The sequence below is a fragment of the Convolutriloba macropyga genome, unplaced genomic scaffold (assembly GCF_964194025.1).
Source record: "Convolutriloba macropyga unplaced genomic scaffold, txConMacr16.3 SCAFFOLD_5003, whole genome shotgun sequence".
In the NCBI taxonomy this organism is placed as follows: Eukaryota; Metazoa; Xenacoelomorpha; order Acoela; family Convolutidae; genus Convolutriloba; species Convolutriloba macropyga.
In genome coordinates, this window is record NW_027450752.1 from 1 (window position 1) to 18,465 (window position 18,465).

The 18,465-nt window shown below is 36.3% G+C and overlaps 1 protein-coding gene across 1 annotated transcript; it reads right to left on the minus strand.

The window, feature by feature from the left end:
- Nucleotides 1-686: 686 nt before the first annotated feature.
- LOC142356130 (uncharacterized) lies at nt 687-17,805 on the minus strand (the record flags this gene model as incomplete). The annotated part of the gene is made up of 3 exons (XM_075408094.1): nt 17,580-17,805; nt 6,143-6,334; nt 687-866 (listed from the first exon to the last, which is right to left on the minus strand). Coding segments are annotated over exons 1-3 (583 nt in total), but the record flags the coding sequence as incomplete, so codon positions are not given.
- Between the last annotated feature and the right edge of the window lie 660 nt (nt 17,806-18,465).

Sequence of the window (18,465 nt, forward strand, 5' to 3'; positions counted from 1 at the left end):
ATATATATATATATATATATATATATATATATATATATATATATATATATATATACGTGTGTATGTGTGTGTGTATGTGTGTGTAGGTGTGGGGGGTGACTGTGGGGAATCAAACTTTTAAGATGAAAAACAACATAAAAATGTCTTTTTTAAAACAGTTTTGGTGAATCGCATTCTTAGAGACTGGTAAGGCTTCTAAGAGAACCTAATGCCCTCCGGGACCTATTTTTTATCCCAATTTTGATGACGAAAAGTCAAATGGGTCAGACGGCAAATCAATCAAGCGTAAAATCTAAAGGCATCAGGACCAATATAATTGCTACAATGTTTGAGGGCAATTAAAAATATAGATAGGAAAAATTAATGAAGCATATGGTGCTAAATTGCTAAATTGTGAGCATGCCACTTTGTACGAAATTGCAAAACAGAATAGATCCGCAAATTTGTTAGGTTTTCACTTTGTAGACACGGTCTCCGGAATCTGCAAAATCGCTGATTCAAAATATATGGAAGCCGCAGTGTTAAAATCGAAGTGAACACTGAACTCCAAACAGCGTTATTTCATTTCTTTGCGAATTGAAAACCTGCGTTTTGATTCCCAAAGTGAACGTAAACACATGCCTATTCCCTTGGCACGATTCACATCTAGAAAGTTACAAAATTAATAACAGTTAATTGAAAGTGACCTGTAATATTTTCCAATTGTACCAATTCAGACTCTGTGAACGAATGCTCGATCAGAGAAATAACGACCTTGATGGGATTGGCTATTTTGTGAATGCTGATTTCATTGTCATCTTTTAGATCGTACCACGCATCCACATACAAGGCAGTCATGATGCTAGCACCAATGCTACAGAAGATAACTGAAAAACAACTAAAGTAATGTCTCACATAGCTGGTGGATCTCAGGATCTATTCTCTCATTACAGTCTACCACCCCTACCAAATGGATCTTGAACTAGATTATCAACAACTCCCCAAAATGACCTATTTTGTGGACTACGGTGACAATTATTGTCGCCGTATTCCACATGTTGTGTTTATGGACAATTTTAAGACTCTGGAACATGGTGACCAAATTTGTCCATATGTTCCAGATTTAAACTTGAGAGCATGTTTTCGGTAAATTAAATTTATCTGTTCGGCGTTCATTTTTGCTAAAGCAAAGCTAATCCATTTTCAGAGCTAGTGGTAGTTATCCAAACAGAATAAGTGAGTTTCGTTAATGAAAAAAATGTTTTGTATTATCTGTGTACATTTCATTAATTAATCAAATTACGAGTATCTTTCATCAATCTTTATTAATCCGAATAATCTGTGCAAATGTCCTTTTCCCTAAATAAATAAGCAAGCTTAGATGTAGAGGACGTCCAGTTAATTAGTTACTTCATTTAATTAATCAATTGCTAGAATTTGGATAAAATATTAGCAACAGAATTTTCTCAAAAAATAGCCATTAATATAAGCAGAACCCGTCCATGGATACGTACAAGAGAGCCGACGTTAAAAAGAACCGACGTTAGAAAGCGCCGAAACTTGACTTTATTTAAAAAGAGCCGAAAGCAAAAGTTGCCTTTAATTACCCTAAATTGTTAGTTGATTACCAAGAAAAGTACTTAAGGGGGTTAATTGGTCTTATTTTCGGTCGTGATAGTTTCATATCGAGTCCCATAAGCCGCTAAAGCATGGCCATGGCCAACTATAATTTGATGCATAATTTGATGTCAATCTTTATTAATCCGAATTATCTGTGCAAATGTCCTCTTCCCTAAATAAAAAAGCAAGCTTTGATGTAGAGGACGTCCAGTTAATTTGTTACTTCATTTAATTAATCAATTGCTATAATTTGGATAAAATATTAGCAACAGAATTTCCTCATAAAAAAGCCATTAATATAAGCAGAACCCGTCCAAGAATACGTACAAGAGAGCCGACGTCAAAAAAGAACTGACGTAAGAAAGCGCCGAAACCTGATTTTATTTAAAAAGAGCCGAAAGCAAAAGTTGCCTTTAATTACCCTAAATTGTTAGTTGATTACCAAGAAAAGTACTTAAGGGGGTTAATTGGTCTTATGTTCGGTCGTGATAGTTTCATATCAAGTCCCATAAGCCACTAAAGCATGGCCATGGCCCGCTATAATTTGAAGATAATTATTTATTAATTCGCTTTCAGTTCCTTTTACTAGAAAATATTAAAATTTCATTTCTCAAATAATCCGTTATGATTGGCTGAGAATTTGGTAGTCTCATTTCAGAAAGCAATTTAATTTGCTGCGAAAATTATCGACTAATAATTTAAATAAATTTTCGGCTCTCTTTCATTTGGCTCTTTTCACTTAGGCTCTCTCACAAGTCACCCCCGTCCATCTAAGTGCTATTTTTTATGTAAGATATCTCTGTCTGAGAGGTATGAAACAGCAGTAACTAATTCTTATTTTTGAGGGATTTCCAGAACATTAAATTAACCAGTTGAAGAGGAATACGAAACATTTAGTGTCATTTTAATACACGTCTTTTTCTGAAATTGATAATTAACGAAATTACCTTGTTAAAATTGAATACCGCAAATTGTGGCATGTCACTTTTTTGAAATGCAGAATCTGAGAAACAAATTTGAGAAACAAATCTGAGAAACCAAACTCAAGAAAAAGCCAAATTGGCAAATTTTTTCGAATTTAATGATATCAATGAAATTCATTTGGCTAATATAATCATTCTAGAACTATAATTTTTTTCTATTAGACAAGAAACCAGCTTGCTTTTTTTCTTGGAAAGAAAATATTCAGTGCAATTTATGTACTAGTAAAATCAAAGGTTGAGAAACGGAAGTTTTTCATGCAGTTCAAATATCGTTTACAGCATGCATATTTAAGAGAAAAGCACGATTTTTAACAGCGTCAGTATTGAAATTCAGACCAAGCAGCTAAATATTTTTCTATTTTTCATTTGAGGCAAGAATTTATGGCGTATTGTAGTGAACTTGTCACTCATAAGAGAACTTAATTGCGATTGCAGTTTTGTTACTGCACTGCTCAGTTATACTGGGATAAGCGTTGATTTCCACTCATGAACCAATGTGCTAATATGCACGCATTGGAAAAATTTTTTAGCTTCTAAAAACAGAAATACTCGGAAAAAAGTAAAAATTACAAGATTTTTATTGTTTAAGTTTGAATGCTAATTCATATTTCGAAAAGAAACGAAGGTAGTTTTTTTGTGCAAAACCTCTCTGAACAGCAACTTACGTCAATTGCCGAGTAACTTGCCAAAAAAGAAGCGAAAAACATACTATGCAACTGCACATTTTTAAACTCCAAACCAAAATGTTTAGAACTTTTTAGCTCAAATTAAGGAATTCTTTGCAAATTGGGACAGCTCAGCACTTAAAAAACTACTGCAACTGTCTTTGTGCTTTGTCTGTTATCCTGCTTTGAGAATTTTTGCACCTGCGATGAATTTCGTGAAATCGGTTAATTTGGGTAATTTTTGTTTTGAATCAGGTTCACTTCAGTTTATGGAAAGCATATATCCAGTATCTATATATCAATCTTTTTTTCTGGTGCCTTTGCAGTTGTTCCGTTGTCAATTTAATTTGAAAATACAATGGCAAGAAAAGCAAAAAACAGCAGATGAGTGGCAGGCTTTGCATTTTTCTTTAACAGGTTTTAGATTAGGATTGGTCAAATGAGTTCGTTATTAAAAAAGAAAGCTATCAGGCTAGCCGAACCATTTCAGGAGTACTACTTCGATTATATTGGGTGGGAGATTAGCTTTGGTTTTCGTTGGAATTAATAATATCATTACATTTCCATTTTCGGAGATAAGCGCATGGACGCGTACCAAAACCTTCTCTTCACTGATATTGTATATGTGTTCGTTCACTAAGCAAAAGAATCTAATCCAATTATTCAGAATTGCCAAAACATTTGAGAACGGAATATTTGTCAATTGAATTATTACTGTTTGAGAAAAATAGAAGCAAGTTAATACGAAAACTTTCGGAGAAAACCTGAAATTAGCTCAGAAACACGCAGGAATCCAAAAAAACTCTTGCTGTGGCTGTTGCCGACAGCAACATTGTAGAGTTTTGAACAAGATCCCAGTTCAAAAATCAATTTAAAAAAATAACTTTAGTTTAATACCAGAAATAAAAAAGGAAAAAGGCCAAATGTTTCTGAAAAATTCAAAAAATAGAAAAAGTGCTCAGTCATTCGATACTTAAGTAATCAAAATCATCCTAATTTCGTCAACATTTACGAAGCAGCTCATTGGCAGGCTTAGAACGCCGGACACAAGGGAATGAAATGAAGAACTTGATTGCATGAAAATTTTGGGAAATAAGGTAATATTACATCAAAAATGCCAAAGACCTCTATTAGAAAGTTTTATGAAAAACAATTTTTGGGTGCTGACTTCAACCGCATGAACCAAAGTGCTAATGTGCTCGCATTGGAAAATTTTACTAGCTTTTAAAAACAGAAGTACTCGGAAAAAAAGTAAACATTACAAGATTTTTATTGTTTAAGTTCGAATGCTAATTCATATTTCGAAAAAAAACGAAGGTAGATTTTTTTGTGCAAAACCTCTCTGAACAGCAACTTACGTCAATTGCCGAGTAACTTGCCAAAAAAGAAGCGAAAAACATACTATGCAACTGCACATTTTTAAACTCCAAACCAAAATGTTTAGAACTTTTTACCTCAAATTAAGGAATTCGTTGCAAATTGGGACAACTCAGCACTTAAGAAACCGCTGCAACTGTCTTTGTGCTTTGTCGGTTATCCTGCTTTGAAAATTTTTGCAACTGCAATAAATTTTATGAAAGCGGTTAATTTGGGTAACTTTTGTCTCTAATCAGGTTCACTTCACTTTTTGGAAAACATACTTTTTGACATTTTGTCAATTGGCAATTTCATGAAGATTGGCAATTTTTTGCGATTTTTTTTATTTCGAACTCTTGGTAGCGATGAATGATATTTTTTTCACCGCGTAAGCAACAGATTGCCGCTAAAAACAACAAATCGTATAAGATATAAATTTATTCGTACAGGCTGTACGATATGCGGATTTTAGCGGTGATAGATTCTTTTTGACCGCTTTCACCGCGTTTATTGCTAAAAGTCGTAATTCTTACAACAACCCACTCGGGAAGAGGAAAATTTGGAAAATTATTTAAGATGAGGGGTGACAAGTTGTTTCGTTTTCACCGCAGTTTTGGTACATATTTTTGCGGTGAAATTCGGTGAAATTATGTAATTTCACCGCCATAGTAAGCTGTGATGTTACAGAAATTCGCCATATTTTACCTCCCTTATAAGAATTCGAACCTCTCACCTCCTGTAAGTCATCCACTTCTTCTTCCACTTCTCCACCTCTCACTAACTTCTAGTATTTTTGTTTTGAATATAAATCAAATTCACTCTATTTTCTGTAAAACATGCGCGGTGAATTTCTGTAAGATTTGCAATTTTTAGCGGTGAAATTACATATTTTAGCGGTGAAATGTGTTGATTTTTTGTATGTTCACCGCTTACTCTAGTTGTGAAATTGCATAAATTCACCGCTTAGAAAAAAGTGTCAAATAGATGTAAGAATAAGGGATAGAAGGGGGGTTAAATCTAACAACTCTTCCCTTACTCGCCATTAATTTCACCTCATTGAATGCTGATCGCGCACAATTTTAACAATTTTCTCTAAGCGGTGATTTTATGTAAGTTCGCCACTAAGTTAAGCGGTGAATTCAGGCAATTTTATCGCAATCACCGCTTATTTCAGAGCTGTGAATTTATGTAATTTCACTGCTAAATTCGGCGGTGAAATTATGTAATTTCACCGCTACCAGCTGATAAAGTTTTTTTCACCGCAGTCACCGCCTGATTTATGTAATTCTACCGCATTCACCACTTATCTTACAAAAAGTCCTGCTTTCACCGCCTATCTTACATAATTTTGCGTTGAATGGCGGTGACACCTCGACCCGGGCACTGAATTCATCGCAATTCTTACATGTTTTAGCAATGTTTAGCCTTGACACCTGGATCCCCGGAATACAATCCAAAATCTATGGATGGCAAAAAACACGATGAGACTGGTGATTGACTAGCGGCTATTAAAAGAAGAGCTAGTTTAAATTTTCTTACAAGCAGTTGCAGTTAACGCAGTGTAGAGAACTTTAGTCGAGCACTTTTGTAAGTCCAAACAACCTCCAATCTCAAACAGGAGATAGAGACCAGATGAAATGATGCTGAAGATTAACATGACAGCAGCAGCCATGTTCTTGTGTCGAAAAGAACTTCTATCTGCTTGCAGCGCCGTATCAATTCCCTCTCTGTCTGAAAAATAACATTACAAGAGATTTTAGTTTGTAAGAACTTACAATTTTGCTATTTGTTTTGCATGAAAATGCTTTACATATATAAATGGATCGATATATGAAGTCGATCACAGAATTCAGCATAACGTGCCTGAAAACAAATTCTTATCAAATACTTCAAATACTTCTCATGTAAACAATCTCCAGGTCGAGGTCCCAGACGGAAAGTCGATATGTCCAGACCGTTCCAAATGGAAATTGTCTCCATCTAGACGGTCTCAGGCGGAAAGTACCTATGTCCAGACTTTCATAGCTTTTATCAGACCATTCGTGGGTTTATGTCCAGACTTTTTTTTACCTTCATCAGACTTTTCGTGTTTCGTACCTTCATGTCCAGACTTTTATGAGCTCACCGGACCATTCACGCGTTCATCTCCAGACTTTTAGGCGTTCACCAGTTATTTCGTGCATTTACAAGACTTTCGTGTCTTTGCCAGATTTCTGTGGGCTCACGATCCGATTTCCGTGTGTTCAACAGAGCTTTCGTGCTATCATGTACAGATTTCGAGCGTTCATCAGCCAGCCTATTCGTGCGTTCACCTACATAATTTAGTGCGGTCACCAGAATATTCCTGCGTACATAGTTAGACTTGCATGCGTTTATCGGACCGTTCGTGCTTTCATGAGTAGATTTTTGTGCGTTCATCAGATTCTGTGCCTTCTTCGTGTTTCCAGACGATGTAAATTTGAACCCATGACACACCCATCGTGTGTTCATTTAGGTCTAGATATCGATATCGACTTTCCGCCTGGGATCTCGACTTGGGTCCCAACAGTGTAATTTGTTGTTATCTCAAATACAGTTCTGTCTTAATTTATAGCACGAGTCACCCTCGGGCCCAAGTGTCATCGATTAAAAAAAAGGCAAAATTATGTACGATTGCATTGAATTTATGTTAGATCTACGCTAAAGAAGTTGAAAAAAAAATTCGACATCCTACCAAAATTTATCGTTACCAAGGGTAGCTCTTCTAGATCAAAATATATGCATTTTTAAATCAAATATGCATTTAGAAATGCATATATTCTAGATCAAATATATGCATTTCCAAAAAAGATTTTATTCGATTTTACTTTATTTTGTTGTTTCGGATCGTAGATTCTACAAAAATTTGGTCCTTTAAAACATAGAACTTTCATAAAATAAAATCAGCGCCTGGTTGCTAGTGTTGGTTGACTTTAGATACTTTAGCTAAGCGTTGACTTTACATAAATTAAACCGTTTACTCTTATTGCTGATCTTACATTCATTTTATTGTTGATCTTACGGAAATTAACTTTGGTCTTACAAGGTTTCAACAACTGAAAATGCCTAGCTTTAGGGAATGTAATGAGCTAATTTTGACTTGCATAATAGAATTTTTGAAGTTTATCAGTAAAGGCAAATTTTAAGCAAAAGAAATAAAATAGTTTTTTAAACAATTTTTTTTCAGATTTTTGATGTGTTGATTTTGTTCTGATTCAATTGCACTCAGGGTATTAACAGTGACGCAATAAAATACCCTCCTGGTAGAAGATTTGGAGGGAAATCAAGAGAAAAATAAAGTTTGGATTCTTAAACTTCTGAACATGAATTGATTTTAGTGCCGGTTCGAAAGTCGGAAAAACAACTTTTTAATCGGGTTCATGTTTTGTACTGGGTCGTAATTTTTCGATTGACATTAGAGATGATAGGCAGAACTTCTCATAAATCAATTTTAATTGAAAAAATGTCGTGTATCAGCTGAAAATTTTGGTCTAAAAGACTGAGTTGCTTATTTTGCTTGATCGTTTTGCTATTATGCTCGTAAAAATTTTCAATACAAGTGTTTTGATCGGTTGACAATTCTTTTTAACTCTAAGTACACTCAAAGAAGACGTGTTTCCTCTCGTTATTAGGCAGCGGGGTTTTCGAAAACTTGCCTGTTTCAATTGGGTAAAAAAAGTTGTGCGAGCTCAGCAAATTATGAGAAGTAAGAGCAATAGGGCATAGTAGAGATCCATTATACATAAAACCGGCTCTTTTAGTTTTGAATTTTATCTTGGATGTTTTTGGATAGTTTGGTAATTTTTAGCAGGAATGCTTTCAGAACAGGGTTTGAATTCAAGGTTAACTTTTTGTTGTTGAAAATTTATTTAGCTCTAAATTGTGCACTATCTCTATTTAACGTTTTTTTGTCTGAAACATTAGATTCTATTGACAGAGGTCAATATCGGCCCCAGTAAAGATATTTTGATTTCTGAAAAACAATGCTCACAATTTCTAGTATCCAAGGTAAATTTGAGCGTTTATCTTATATAGTTCACATTTTCTATCACTCAATGTAATATGCTTAGAAGAGCTCAAAAATTGTTTGTATGCCAAAGAACTCAAGTTGTCTCCCCAGGTTGGATACGCAATGTTGGAGTAGATTTTTGACAAATATGATTGTTATAAAACTAAGGTTTGTCGGTACAGCGTTAGATCCATGAAAGAGATTTCCGAAAAAAATATAAACTTTTGGATAATGAATGCTTAGAAACGCTAGTATTATTTATTATCTACGCGAGCATCAAGTTCAAATACCACAGACTGACATTTACGCATTGAAATTATAAAGGAGCAACGACTAGAAATGCTAAATTTATGCAAAATTTGCTAGTCGAAACTGTGAAACTATGTTGAATCTACGGTGGGAAACACTAAAATTAAGTGAGATCTACGGTTAAAAATGCTGAAAACATTTTAAAAACTGACTCAGAAACGAAAACATTCGATGATATAATCGTTAAATTCAAATGCTTTCTCTCTCTCTCTCTCTCTCTCTCTCTTCCTCTCTCTCCCTCTCTCTCTCTCTCTCTCCCTCCTTGTTGCCTCTGGGCTTTTGTTCCTACGTTGTATTCTCTCTGTCTCTCTGTCCATTTCTTTGCCTGATGGCAAGGCAAAGTCTTTCTCGCTTTTGAGAACTGCCTTCTGACCAAATTCGATATTCTATCGCTCGGTTTTCCACTCGTTCGTTCTTTTTGGCTCGTTTCTTGACCTCTTGACCACTCAATTATTATCTTTGCTGTTGATTCGCTCTCACAAACGCCTTCTCTTTCTCTCTATCTATCTATCTATCTATATATCTATCTATCTGCTCTCTCTCTCTCTCTCTCTCTCTCTCTCTCTCTCTCTCTCTTCTCTCTTTCCTTTTCTCTCTCTCTCTCTCTCTCTCTCTCTCTCTCTCTCTCTGTCCATTTCTTAGCCTGAAGTCTTTTTTGCGCTCTAGGATTGGCTTCTGGGCCAATTCGATTTTCGATTGCTCGGTTTTCCGCTTGATCGTGCTTCCGCTCGTTTTTCGCTCGCTCGCTTTTCCGCTCGTTCGCTCGTTTTTTGATCGCTCGGTTTCACGCTCCTTCGTTCTTCTTTTGCTCGTTTCTCTCTCGCTCGTTTTTGTCCACCTGTTTTTCTTTTGTTCCGCGCGAAACCCACGCCTCTCTGTGTAACTTTGTTGTGCACTCAGACGTTCATTTATATGTTTGTTTGTTTGTTTTCGCAGTGCAAAAACCCCCAACCTTGTTTCTGTCCCCTTCCCACTTCATTCTTAGCTATTTAGGGTCTTGCTTGTTGCCTAGGTCAGGTGGGGCTGGGTAATGCACCAACTCTAGTCATCAAAGAAGCCAAAAAGGCCCACGCCCAAGCTAAGACTAGATTTCCGAACGCCAATAATGCAAAGGAATTGCAAAATATCGGCGCTTACCTTGCAAGACCCTTGCAAAAATCAGACGCTTATCTTGCAAGATGGATGTAAAACTTGCAAGAATTTTGCAAGATTTCAACGGTTATCTTACAAAACCGAAGATTATCTTGCAAGATCCTTGCATATCCGACGACTATCTTGCAAGATCTTGCAAGAATCTTGCAAGAGTCTTGTTACATTACGCATCATCTTCCAAGATCTTGTGAGATTCCTGCAAGATCTTGCAAGACCTTGCAAGATAGCCGTCAGATATGCTTTGTCTCAGATGAGTATTTGATTTTGTGTACAGAACAATTCAATCTTGTTGCAGAACAAAAATGGTTTCAAAATTGGTTTCGTTTCTAGAAATTACCTTGATTTGAGTGTTCACATTTCTGCACAACCTTGAGGATTCTCCCGCTGAGGTTATCTTATTTCTAGTAGGCTTTTAACGGGTCTATATGATCTTCTTGTTTGTTGTACTTAAAAATGTACAAGATTTCAGCTGTTATTTCACTTATTAGAACTTGTCGTTCATTGAACAAGCGGCGCTTTCGAAGAACTACCTAGATCCATCGTTTGCGTTATGAAAAAAACCATTGACTATCATTTCAAAAAATTACATAGTCTGTTATTTTGCAAGGCCTCCTACCGTCCTTAGTTTTGCCGCAGTAAACATTACTCATGGTAACCTCAGTTTTTACCACTTTTCACCATCCCTTCTTCGAAAGTTCTAGCTGTTTGAGTGCTCGTGCTTCTAGTAGAACTCCTTTCGAGAAATTAGTTATTTAAATTACCAACTTTAAGATCTTTAAAAGGAGTGTCCAAAGTTTATTAACGCCAATACGGCTCATAGGGCAATAATGTGCATTTAGCCGTAACGAAACCAGGGCATAATTTCAACAGGTCTTCTAGGTAAAAGTCTGCTGCGAAGCTGTTGTCCTTCTTTTTCGTGCAAAATGTTGCCGTAGAGGACAACATCTAATATATTCGTGTCACTGGAATTCGTAGATGAAGGATATATTATTTTTCTAAGTACATAATAAAAATTTTGGTTAACATGGCCCAATTTTAATTTAAAAAACAACTTCCCAATTTTCCTTGACTATTTTAAGAGACGGCTACAATTAGTACTTCAGAGATTATATCGTACAACGTAAAAGAACGATTCAATTTCAAAACCTCTCCAATGAAAAAAAAATCATCAAATAATGTCGGTAAAAATTTGGAACTGGTTCTCTGTAACTTTTTTGAAGAGCTGGATGCTATTTAAAATTTTGAAATTTAACCAATTAACGTCGGAAGAAAAGCTCTCGAACGACTTGTGGGAGCTCTAATGAATTGCAGCCTACTTCAATCGGGGGCAGGGGTGTGTCCTTACTGGTGGTAGAATGCAGGAAGAGTCCTTACTGTCGCTTTAATGTCCTCGTGTCCATCGTGTATAGACATTTGTCTAACCAAGTGGCAGATTCTTTGATCGGTCTCACGAATCACGAGAACTTAAAGCCTCAATGTCAAAAATATATTCCTTGCCTGTACGATACTCATCAGCGCAGGCAAGAGCGTGAGATTAGGGAGTTGAGGCAGAGTACTGAACAGGTCTTATTGAGTCAAAAATCAACAAAACAACGAAAGTGAGATCGAGACTAGTAGATGAAGTTCTGCATTTTAGTCCAAACTTGGCTGGACTCCAATTAGAGTCACCTGTGAACTCTAATCTTCCTGAAACTGCTTGCAAGTAGGCAGCAAATGCAAGGTTAGTAAAATTGAGACGTGAGGGAGCGGGAATGACTGGTACACTGTACGAACAAAATTTGATGAGTAGTGAATGAGGAAACAGTGTTTGATCCCTGCGAACAATTAGTATCAGAAAAAAAAAATCTTCAAGAAGGAAATACTGTGTAAGGTCCAGGCAAGAAAGATGTAGTGATAGTTACAGAAATAAAAACACAGACTAATGTTACATCTGTGATAGCAGAATTCAAAAGATAAAGAGATGCTACACAACATATCTGGTCCAGACATTATATGGTCGGCTATGTCTCGAAAAATGGTTTAGGGAAACCTGATGCTCACGGTATTTATTTCCTCAAAAAGTTGGATCCCAGAAGTCTTAGCACCGATGCTCTTCATGGCTTGGAACTAGTTCCTCTAAATGTCCGATAACTAAATACCTAAGGCTCCGGCCAAAGGGGAGTTGCACTATCGACCATAAGGCTCCTAGGGTTAAAAAGTGCATTATAATGGTTAAGAAGTGAGAGGTTTGATGCCAACAGACCTTCTAGAGATGAGTCTGCTGCGAAGTGTTGCCACAGAGGACAACACCTAAAATGTAAATGGATTTCGTAGATGAAAGATATACAATTTTTAGTTGGTACAACAAATGTTGTAGTCGCTAACATGGCCCAAATTTCTTTTAAAAATAACTTACTAAATTTCTTTGACCCCTGTCAGAGACTGCTACAATTAAGAATTTCAGTATTGATATCGTCCAGCCTAAATAAACGATTCAGTTTCAACACCCCTCTAATGAAAAAAAAATCATCAATTACTGCCGGTAGAAATGCTCTCAAACAACATTCGAGATATTGGATCCAAGGGTCGCTGTGTTTAGGGGTAGCCGGAGATTATTGATGGAGAACTCTCAGAAAAGTGCTGTGCAAAAGAAATAATGCTGTTCCAAAAAAGAAATAAGTCCTTTTTTTAAAAAAAAAATCAATATTCTCTCCTAGTGATAAAAAACTGTTTACACCGCAGTTTAGTGAACCAAACATTTAGAAGCTAACTATGCGGTTTATGAAATTCTGACGCAGTTATTTTCTGCAAATATTAACATTGTACCGAAAAAAAAAGAAATCAACTTACATCGCCCAGGAGAGCAGCAAAACAACATTATGGAATAGAATTAATTAATCAGTCCATCTAAAACTTCCTGTAAAAATACGAGTGATCAGAAAAACTGCTGGGTTTATGAGCACAAGTAATAGGAATCTAATTTTTGCACTCGTTTTTGGTTGATTAGGTGGGCAGTTGTTTAGTGAAACAAAAGTTTTTCTATTGTGAAAAATATTCAAAGATTTTTTTGCTACGGGCTGACAAATGAAGTGGGTGGGTGTTGTTATTCGCATGCTGATTGCATTTATTGTCAACCACTTTATTTCTAACATTTCGCGCATATTTTTATAGCCATGATTCGGATCTCTGTAATCTTTTTTTGAAGAGCTGAATGTTTTTTTTTAACTTCGAAACATAATCGACTAACGTTGGAAGAATTAATGTCGAACGACTAATGGGAGCTCTGATCAATTGCTGCCTGCATCCATCGCGGGGAGGTGAGGTGATTGAACAGGACCAAAAATCCACTAGGGAGTTTCAAATAATCTCATTGGAGGTTACCATATATCATTATTAAGATATAAACCAAAAAATGGCATCAGTTTTTGCGCACTTATCATATCTTTTTTTGTATTAAATTGCCGCAAACTGAGTTCAACTGAGAGAGAACTTTAGATCTCGCAAAACGCACAAAAACAAGAGCGCAAAAGTCACCCGAAAAGTTAAAAAATGATCACGCAGAAGTTTTGCATAAAAAAAACGCACACATTTACAACGTTTACAATTAATATTTCTCACCGAGACCAATTGAAAAAACATCGGCTGTGACAACTGACAACAACTTCACATGAGCTTTATATCTCCTCACAGCCGCTAATTTCATATTTCCATTGGTGCTGGCTTTTTGGTTGAGTGGGCACCATCCGCTTACAATTGCAATCATTTTTTTATTTGCGCGACCTAGTAAACTCATAGATCAGTCCCATTATAATTATCCGATCTTAGTATTGAGGTTTTATAAACCAGCTTGTTTTAGATGTTTGATCTGATAAAATTGTTCCTGTTTGCTTCATACACTTAGACACCAGATTCAGTCGTCTCTCCATCTCTGATAAGCCTGATTTGTGGAGAGAAATACTCAAAGCCTTCTGCCGTCGGTAACTCTCTCGAGAAGTTTTTTTTATTTTGAACTCGTCTAAAATAATTGACATATGAGCCTAATGGTTTTCTTTCCATATGGTCATAAAAAATCAACTGTAATGAAGCGATTTTTATCGTTTGTAGAATTGCCTAATGAGTGCTCAAACACGTTTGTGGGAGCCAGTCTTTCTGCTAAGCTTCGCGCTCTCCTGATATTCTCTTGGTTCCTGTGCTTCTCCTCTGCAAGGGGCAACCTCGCTTCTGCTGTTGATTACTGAACTAGAAAGAAGAGGAAGGAGATTTGCAGCTAGATGATTGAATTGAAGTCTTCTTCAGGGGAAGATAGCTGGAAAGAAGTTGTTAAAGCTCCAAAAATTCGAAAGAACTGATTGTGAGCTTTTTAAAGTCCTCATTTTATCCTACTTTTCCATATGCCTTAAGTTTAGCCAATCAAAAGCATTGACGTCAGAACCCTGCTTCTTTTCTTTTGGTTATACGTACCGCATGGAGCATGAACTTGGAGTTACCAGCGCACTCCTCATCATTCTTTCCTATTCTGTTCATGCAAACAAAATTTAATCAGAACCACATACCCATATTTCAAGTAAATTAATTTATATTAAATTGCACATATGTGTTTCTACTAAATGAGGGGTATGAAGTTGGTACTTCATTATAAAGGGCAAAAAAATTGATTGATGGTGTAATCAACCACCTGAGCCCGTTTCTTTTCTCTATCAACTACACTCCTTAAATTCCTATCTCCATTGCGCTGTTAATCTAATCACTTGCCTTCCTATACAATTTTAAAATGGCAATTCGAAAAACGCACAGCTTATCTTCGTCAGGCTCCAGCTCTGGGCCTCAGAAACCCCAATGAGCAGTGCGACAGCCGATTCATCGACCGCTACGGTGGAGGCCGTCGCTTCCTCAGTGGAGCGAAACTGTCGCATAACGAAGTTCTCCATGTCCAGTAACCGCAAGCTACCGAGAGGGTCAGGCAATCGGGGTTGAGGTTGCCCAGACGGAGACTGTAGACAACATCAAATACCTCATGTGAGGTTGTGCCAGTGAAGGCTGTACAGAGGGGGGTAGTATTACAAGAGGGGACATGACCCTTAATTTTTGCAGAAAGGTCACGCTCTTTCATTTGTAGTTGCATATACATATTTGACTCAAGACTTATTACCACCCTATGCATATCATATGAATACTAACTAAACTGAATTTTGCATTCGTTTCTTTCTTCCCTTCTTCAAGCAGTTAGCGCTTGACTCAGGCATTTTTCATTTTTAATAAGTTTTTGTGGCTACGCAACAATTTTTTAGTCTTGAATTGCGTCTATTTTTTTTATCCTACACGGTTACTTCTTAAAAAACTTTTTTTCTGCGAATCATTGATGGTGCGCTTTTTTCGGGGTCGATTCTCCTTGGTTTTTGCGCAAACTTATACCATAAAAGACAAAGTCTAGAAAAAACAGATGTCTGGATTTTCTAGATACAGAATTTGAGTCTTGTTATTTTTCTGTGGTCAGATTGTTCTGTAACCCGCTGACTTAGTCTTAAAGACAAGATAAAAATGCAGTAAAAAGCTGAAAATGTGATTTGATCCGTGCTAGAGAACACATACATAAAAGTACATTACAATTATGCTATAAAATTTTTAAACCTAATTCTATCTTGTGATTATTCGATTCATTTTCTAACTTAAAAAAAGTTAAATGAATTGCAGGTCCTGTTGTCGAGTTTTAGACGTTTCTCTTATAATTAACACCATAGACGATAAACTGTCGTCGGACGAGTTGCTCTCAAAAAGCAGAAGGGTTTTCATTAGTTGTAGTTAGCTTGATATTTGGTACAGTCCCTTTGCTCTTGTTGGATGGGGGCTGTAAACATCGTTGTGGTAGAATAAGGGCATAATTAGCGTAACACGATCCTAATTAATTATCCTCTGCTTGCTTGCTCCACAGCTTCAGTGGACCTCACATTTAGAGCCTACTAAATCGCTGAGAGCTGCTCAGACATGTAACGCTTTTGGATTTTACCAGTTTATCAGATCTTTGTAAAACGAAGTAAACTTGAACGTCCCAAGCAAGCAAAATATGGCAATAAAAGCAAGTTCAAGAGCCATTGAAAGCTAGATATTTTATTTAAATTTAATAGTTTGAGCAGGCTGTTGTTAGTTATAAATAACTTGCATCAGTTTTTTTTACACATCCTACGGAGCAAAAAAAACCAGATATAATAAATGTTTGTGAGCATCACAAAACAAAATGGAGCAAAAACCGCGTTGACGACAACACTGCGGTTTTTCATCAGTAAAATTCTTTCCAACTTTGTTCATTATGAAGCCAGATGGAGCGATTTTTTTGTGGTATTATAATATTATAATGGAGTTGAAACAATACAACCGATGTCAAAGATTTTCCAGCCTTTTACCAATTTTCAGCCGAATTAGTGCCAGTTAGTTTTTACAATTAAATCAAAACCCAACGAATGTCATTTTTTTCTGTTATTGCAAAATTATACGATTAGAAAAGAAATTTGCAAGATTTTAGGAAAATTTATTTTAGGAAAACTTTTCCATAAAGAAAACTTTAAAGCCGGGATGACAAGCAGTTTTTGGACAATTCCTGCATTGAAGCAGTTGACCACAGAATTGTTCGTCGGTCCATTTGTAGGATAATAAACTGGAAACCAGCTGGCATTGCATCCAAATTTTTACCTCGAGATAGGAGCAATTTTTTGAAAATTTGTCCTCCAATTCAGTAGTGGGAGACGTTTTACCTAAAAAAATAGGCAACAAGACGCATCTCAATTGCATTAGTTGACTGTTATCACGACTAAGCTATGCAGCACAGAACTAAGAAAATCAATAACTACAAAAAATTCAGTTTTGAATTTCCATCGTTTTTCAAAAAATTAGAATATGAAAAATCCTAATCCCCCGGGAAAAGAGAAAACGCTCCTATCGTAGTTGGGATCTCGAGCTATGAAAAGACCGTGATCGACCCGAACACGGCATGAAAGACAAATAGTTTAGTCCAAGTTAGCTATAAAATTTGCTCCATTCATCTGAGATGTGGTCAACCAAAATATCACGCTCAATTTTTGCTCAACCAAGACATCGGGACAGGAACTTAAAACCAAGAATTTGTCTCAATGAAAAACTTTTCATTGAAGTTTATTTATCAGAAGCAAAGAATTACTCATTGTTTTAAACTATAGAAAATTGTTCCTATATTGACTCAAGGATTTGATTCTGGTAAATTAGAGTCTAATGCTACGCTGCTAAGAAGGATTTTCTCGGCCGGGTTTTTAAAATTCAATCTCACTTTCTGTAATAATGTTGGCAAGAGTCCACTCTAAAACGCCACTATCATAGAAGCTTCAAGCAAACTTTTGCACAAAACAGCATAAGTGAGCACCTGAATACCACAAAACTAGAGGTATGGACAATAGAATAGGTGTGGACAACAGAAGTAGGGTTAATTTATTTACCCTACTTCCAGCATCTTTGCTGTTGCGTGCTATTGGACCTTAAACTCACCACTATAGTCGCGGCATTCTTCTTTCACAAAAGTCTTGTTTGAAAAACTTGTACAGAATTTCCATAGCCCAAATTTGGCGGTGATCATCGCATTATTATTCGCTCTCCCTTCATCTATGAGTAAAAAGTCACATTGAGCAAGTGCTGCAGAAATTATGGAAAATGCTGCGCAGAGGTTGGAACAAATTAAAATTATAGATGCTTTCTCCATCGTCCGTCTTTTCCATCTTTTAATCAACTCTCGTTGCGACAATGAAAGTTCAATAACTAGCCTATGAAATAGCTGGTTAGAGAACCCAGGGTACAATTTGATCGGCTACTAAAACTTCGCGAGAGAGAGAGAGAGAGAGAGAGAGAGAGAGAGAGAGAGAGAGTTTAGTTTTAAAGATTGAACTTACACTTAAAGAAGTGAAAGTCTATTTTTTGTCCTAAACTAAATGACACTAAGTTTAAAGAAAAAGACTTCAACTTCTTTAAGTCTAAGTATATGTTACAACAAAATCTTAGTCGCCCGAGGGATTTAGTGCCCTGCCACGAGGGCGACGGGGCACCAAATGGGGACCAAGATTTGTTCCAACGTATTCAGAAAACCAAAGGGTACGAAAGTGTTGAATTTCAATTAAAGTTGAAGTTAAAAGTACCATTTTGCAGATTTTGCTAAAAAATTTACAGAAGTTGAAAAAAAAAACCAAACATCTCCGTCTTTGATAGCGAAGCAGCCAATTATTTCTAGCGGTTTGGTTCAAAAAGTCACAGCCCAATTTCCTTGTCCTAAACCTAGTATCCTATAGGACACTAAGTATTGGACAACAAAATTAGCCTTTCACTTCTTTAAGTCTAAGTTCAAATTTTCAAAAAAACCCTCTGCCTCAAAGTTTTAGTGACC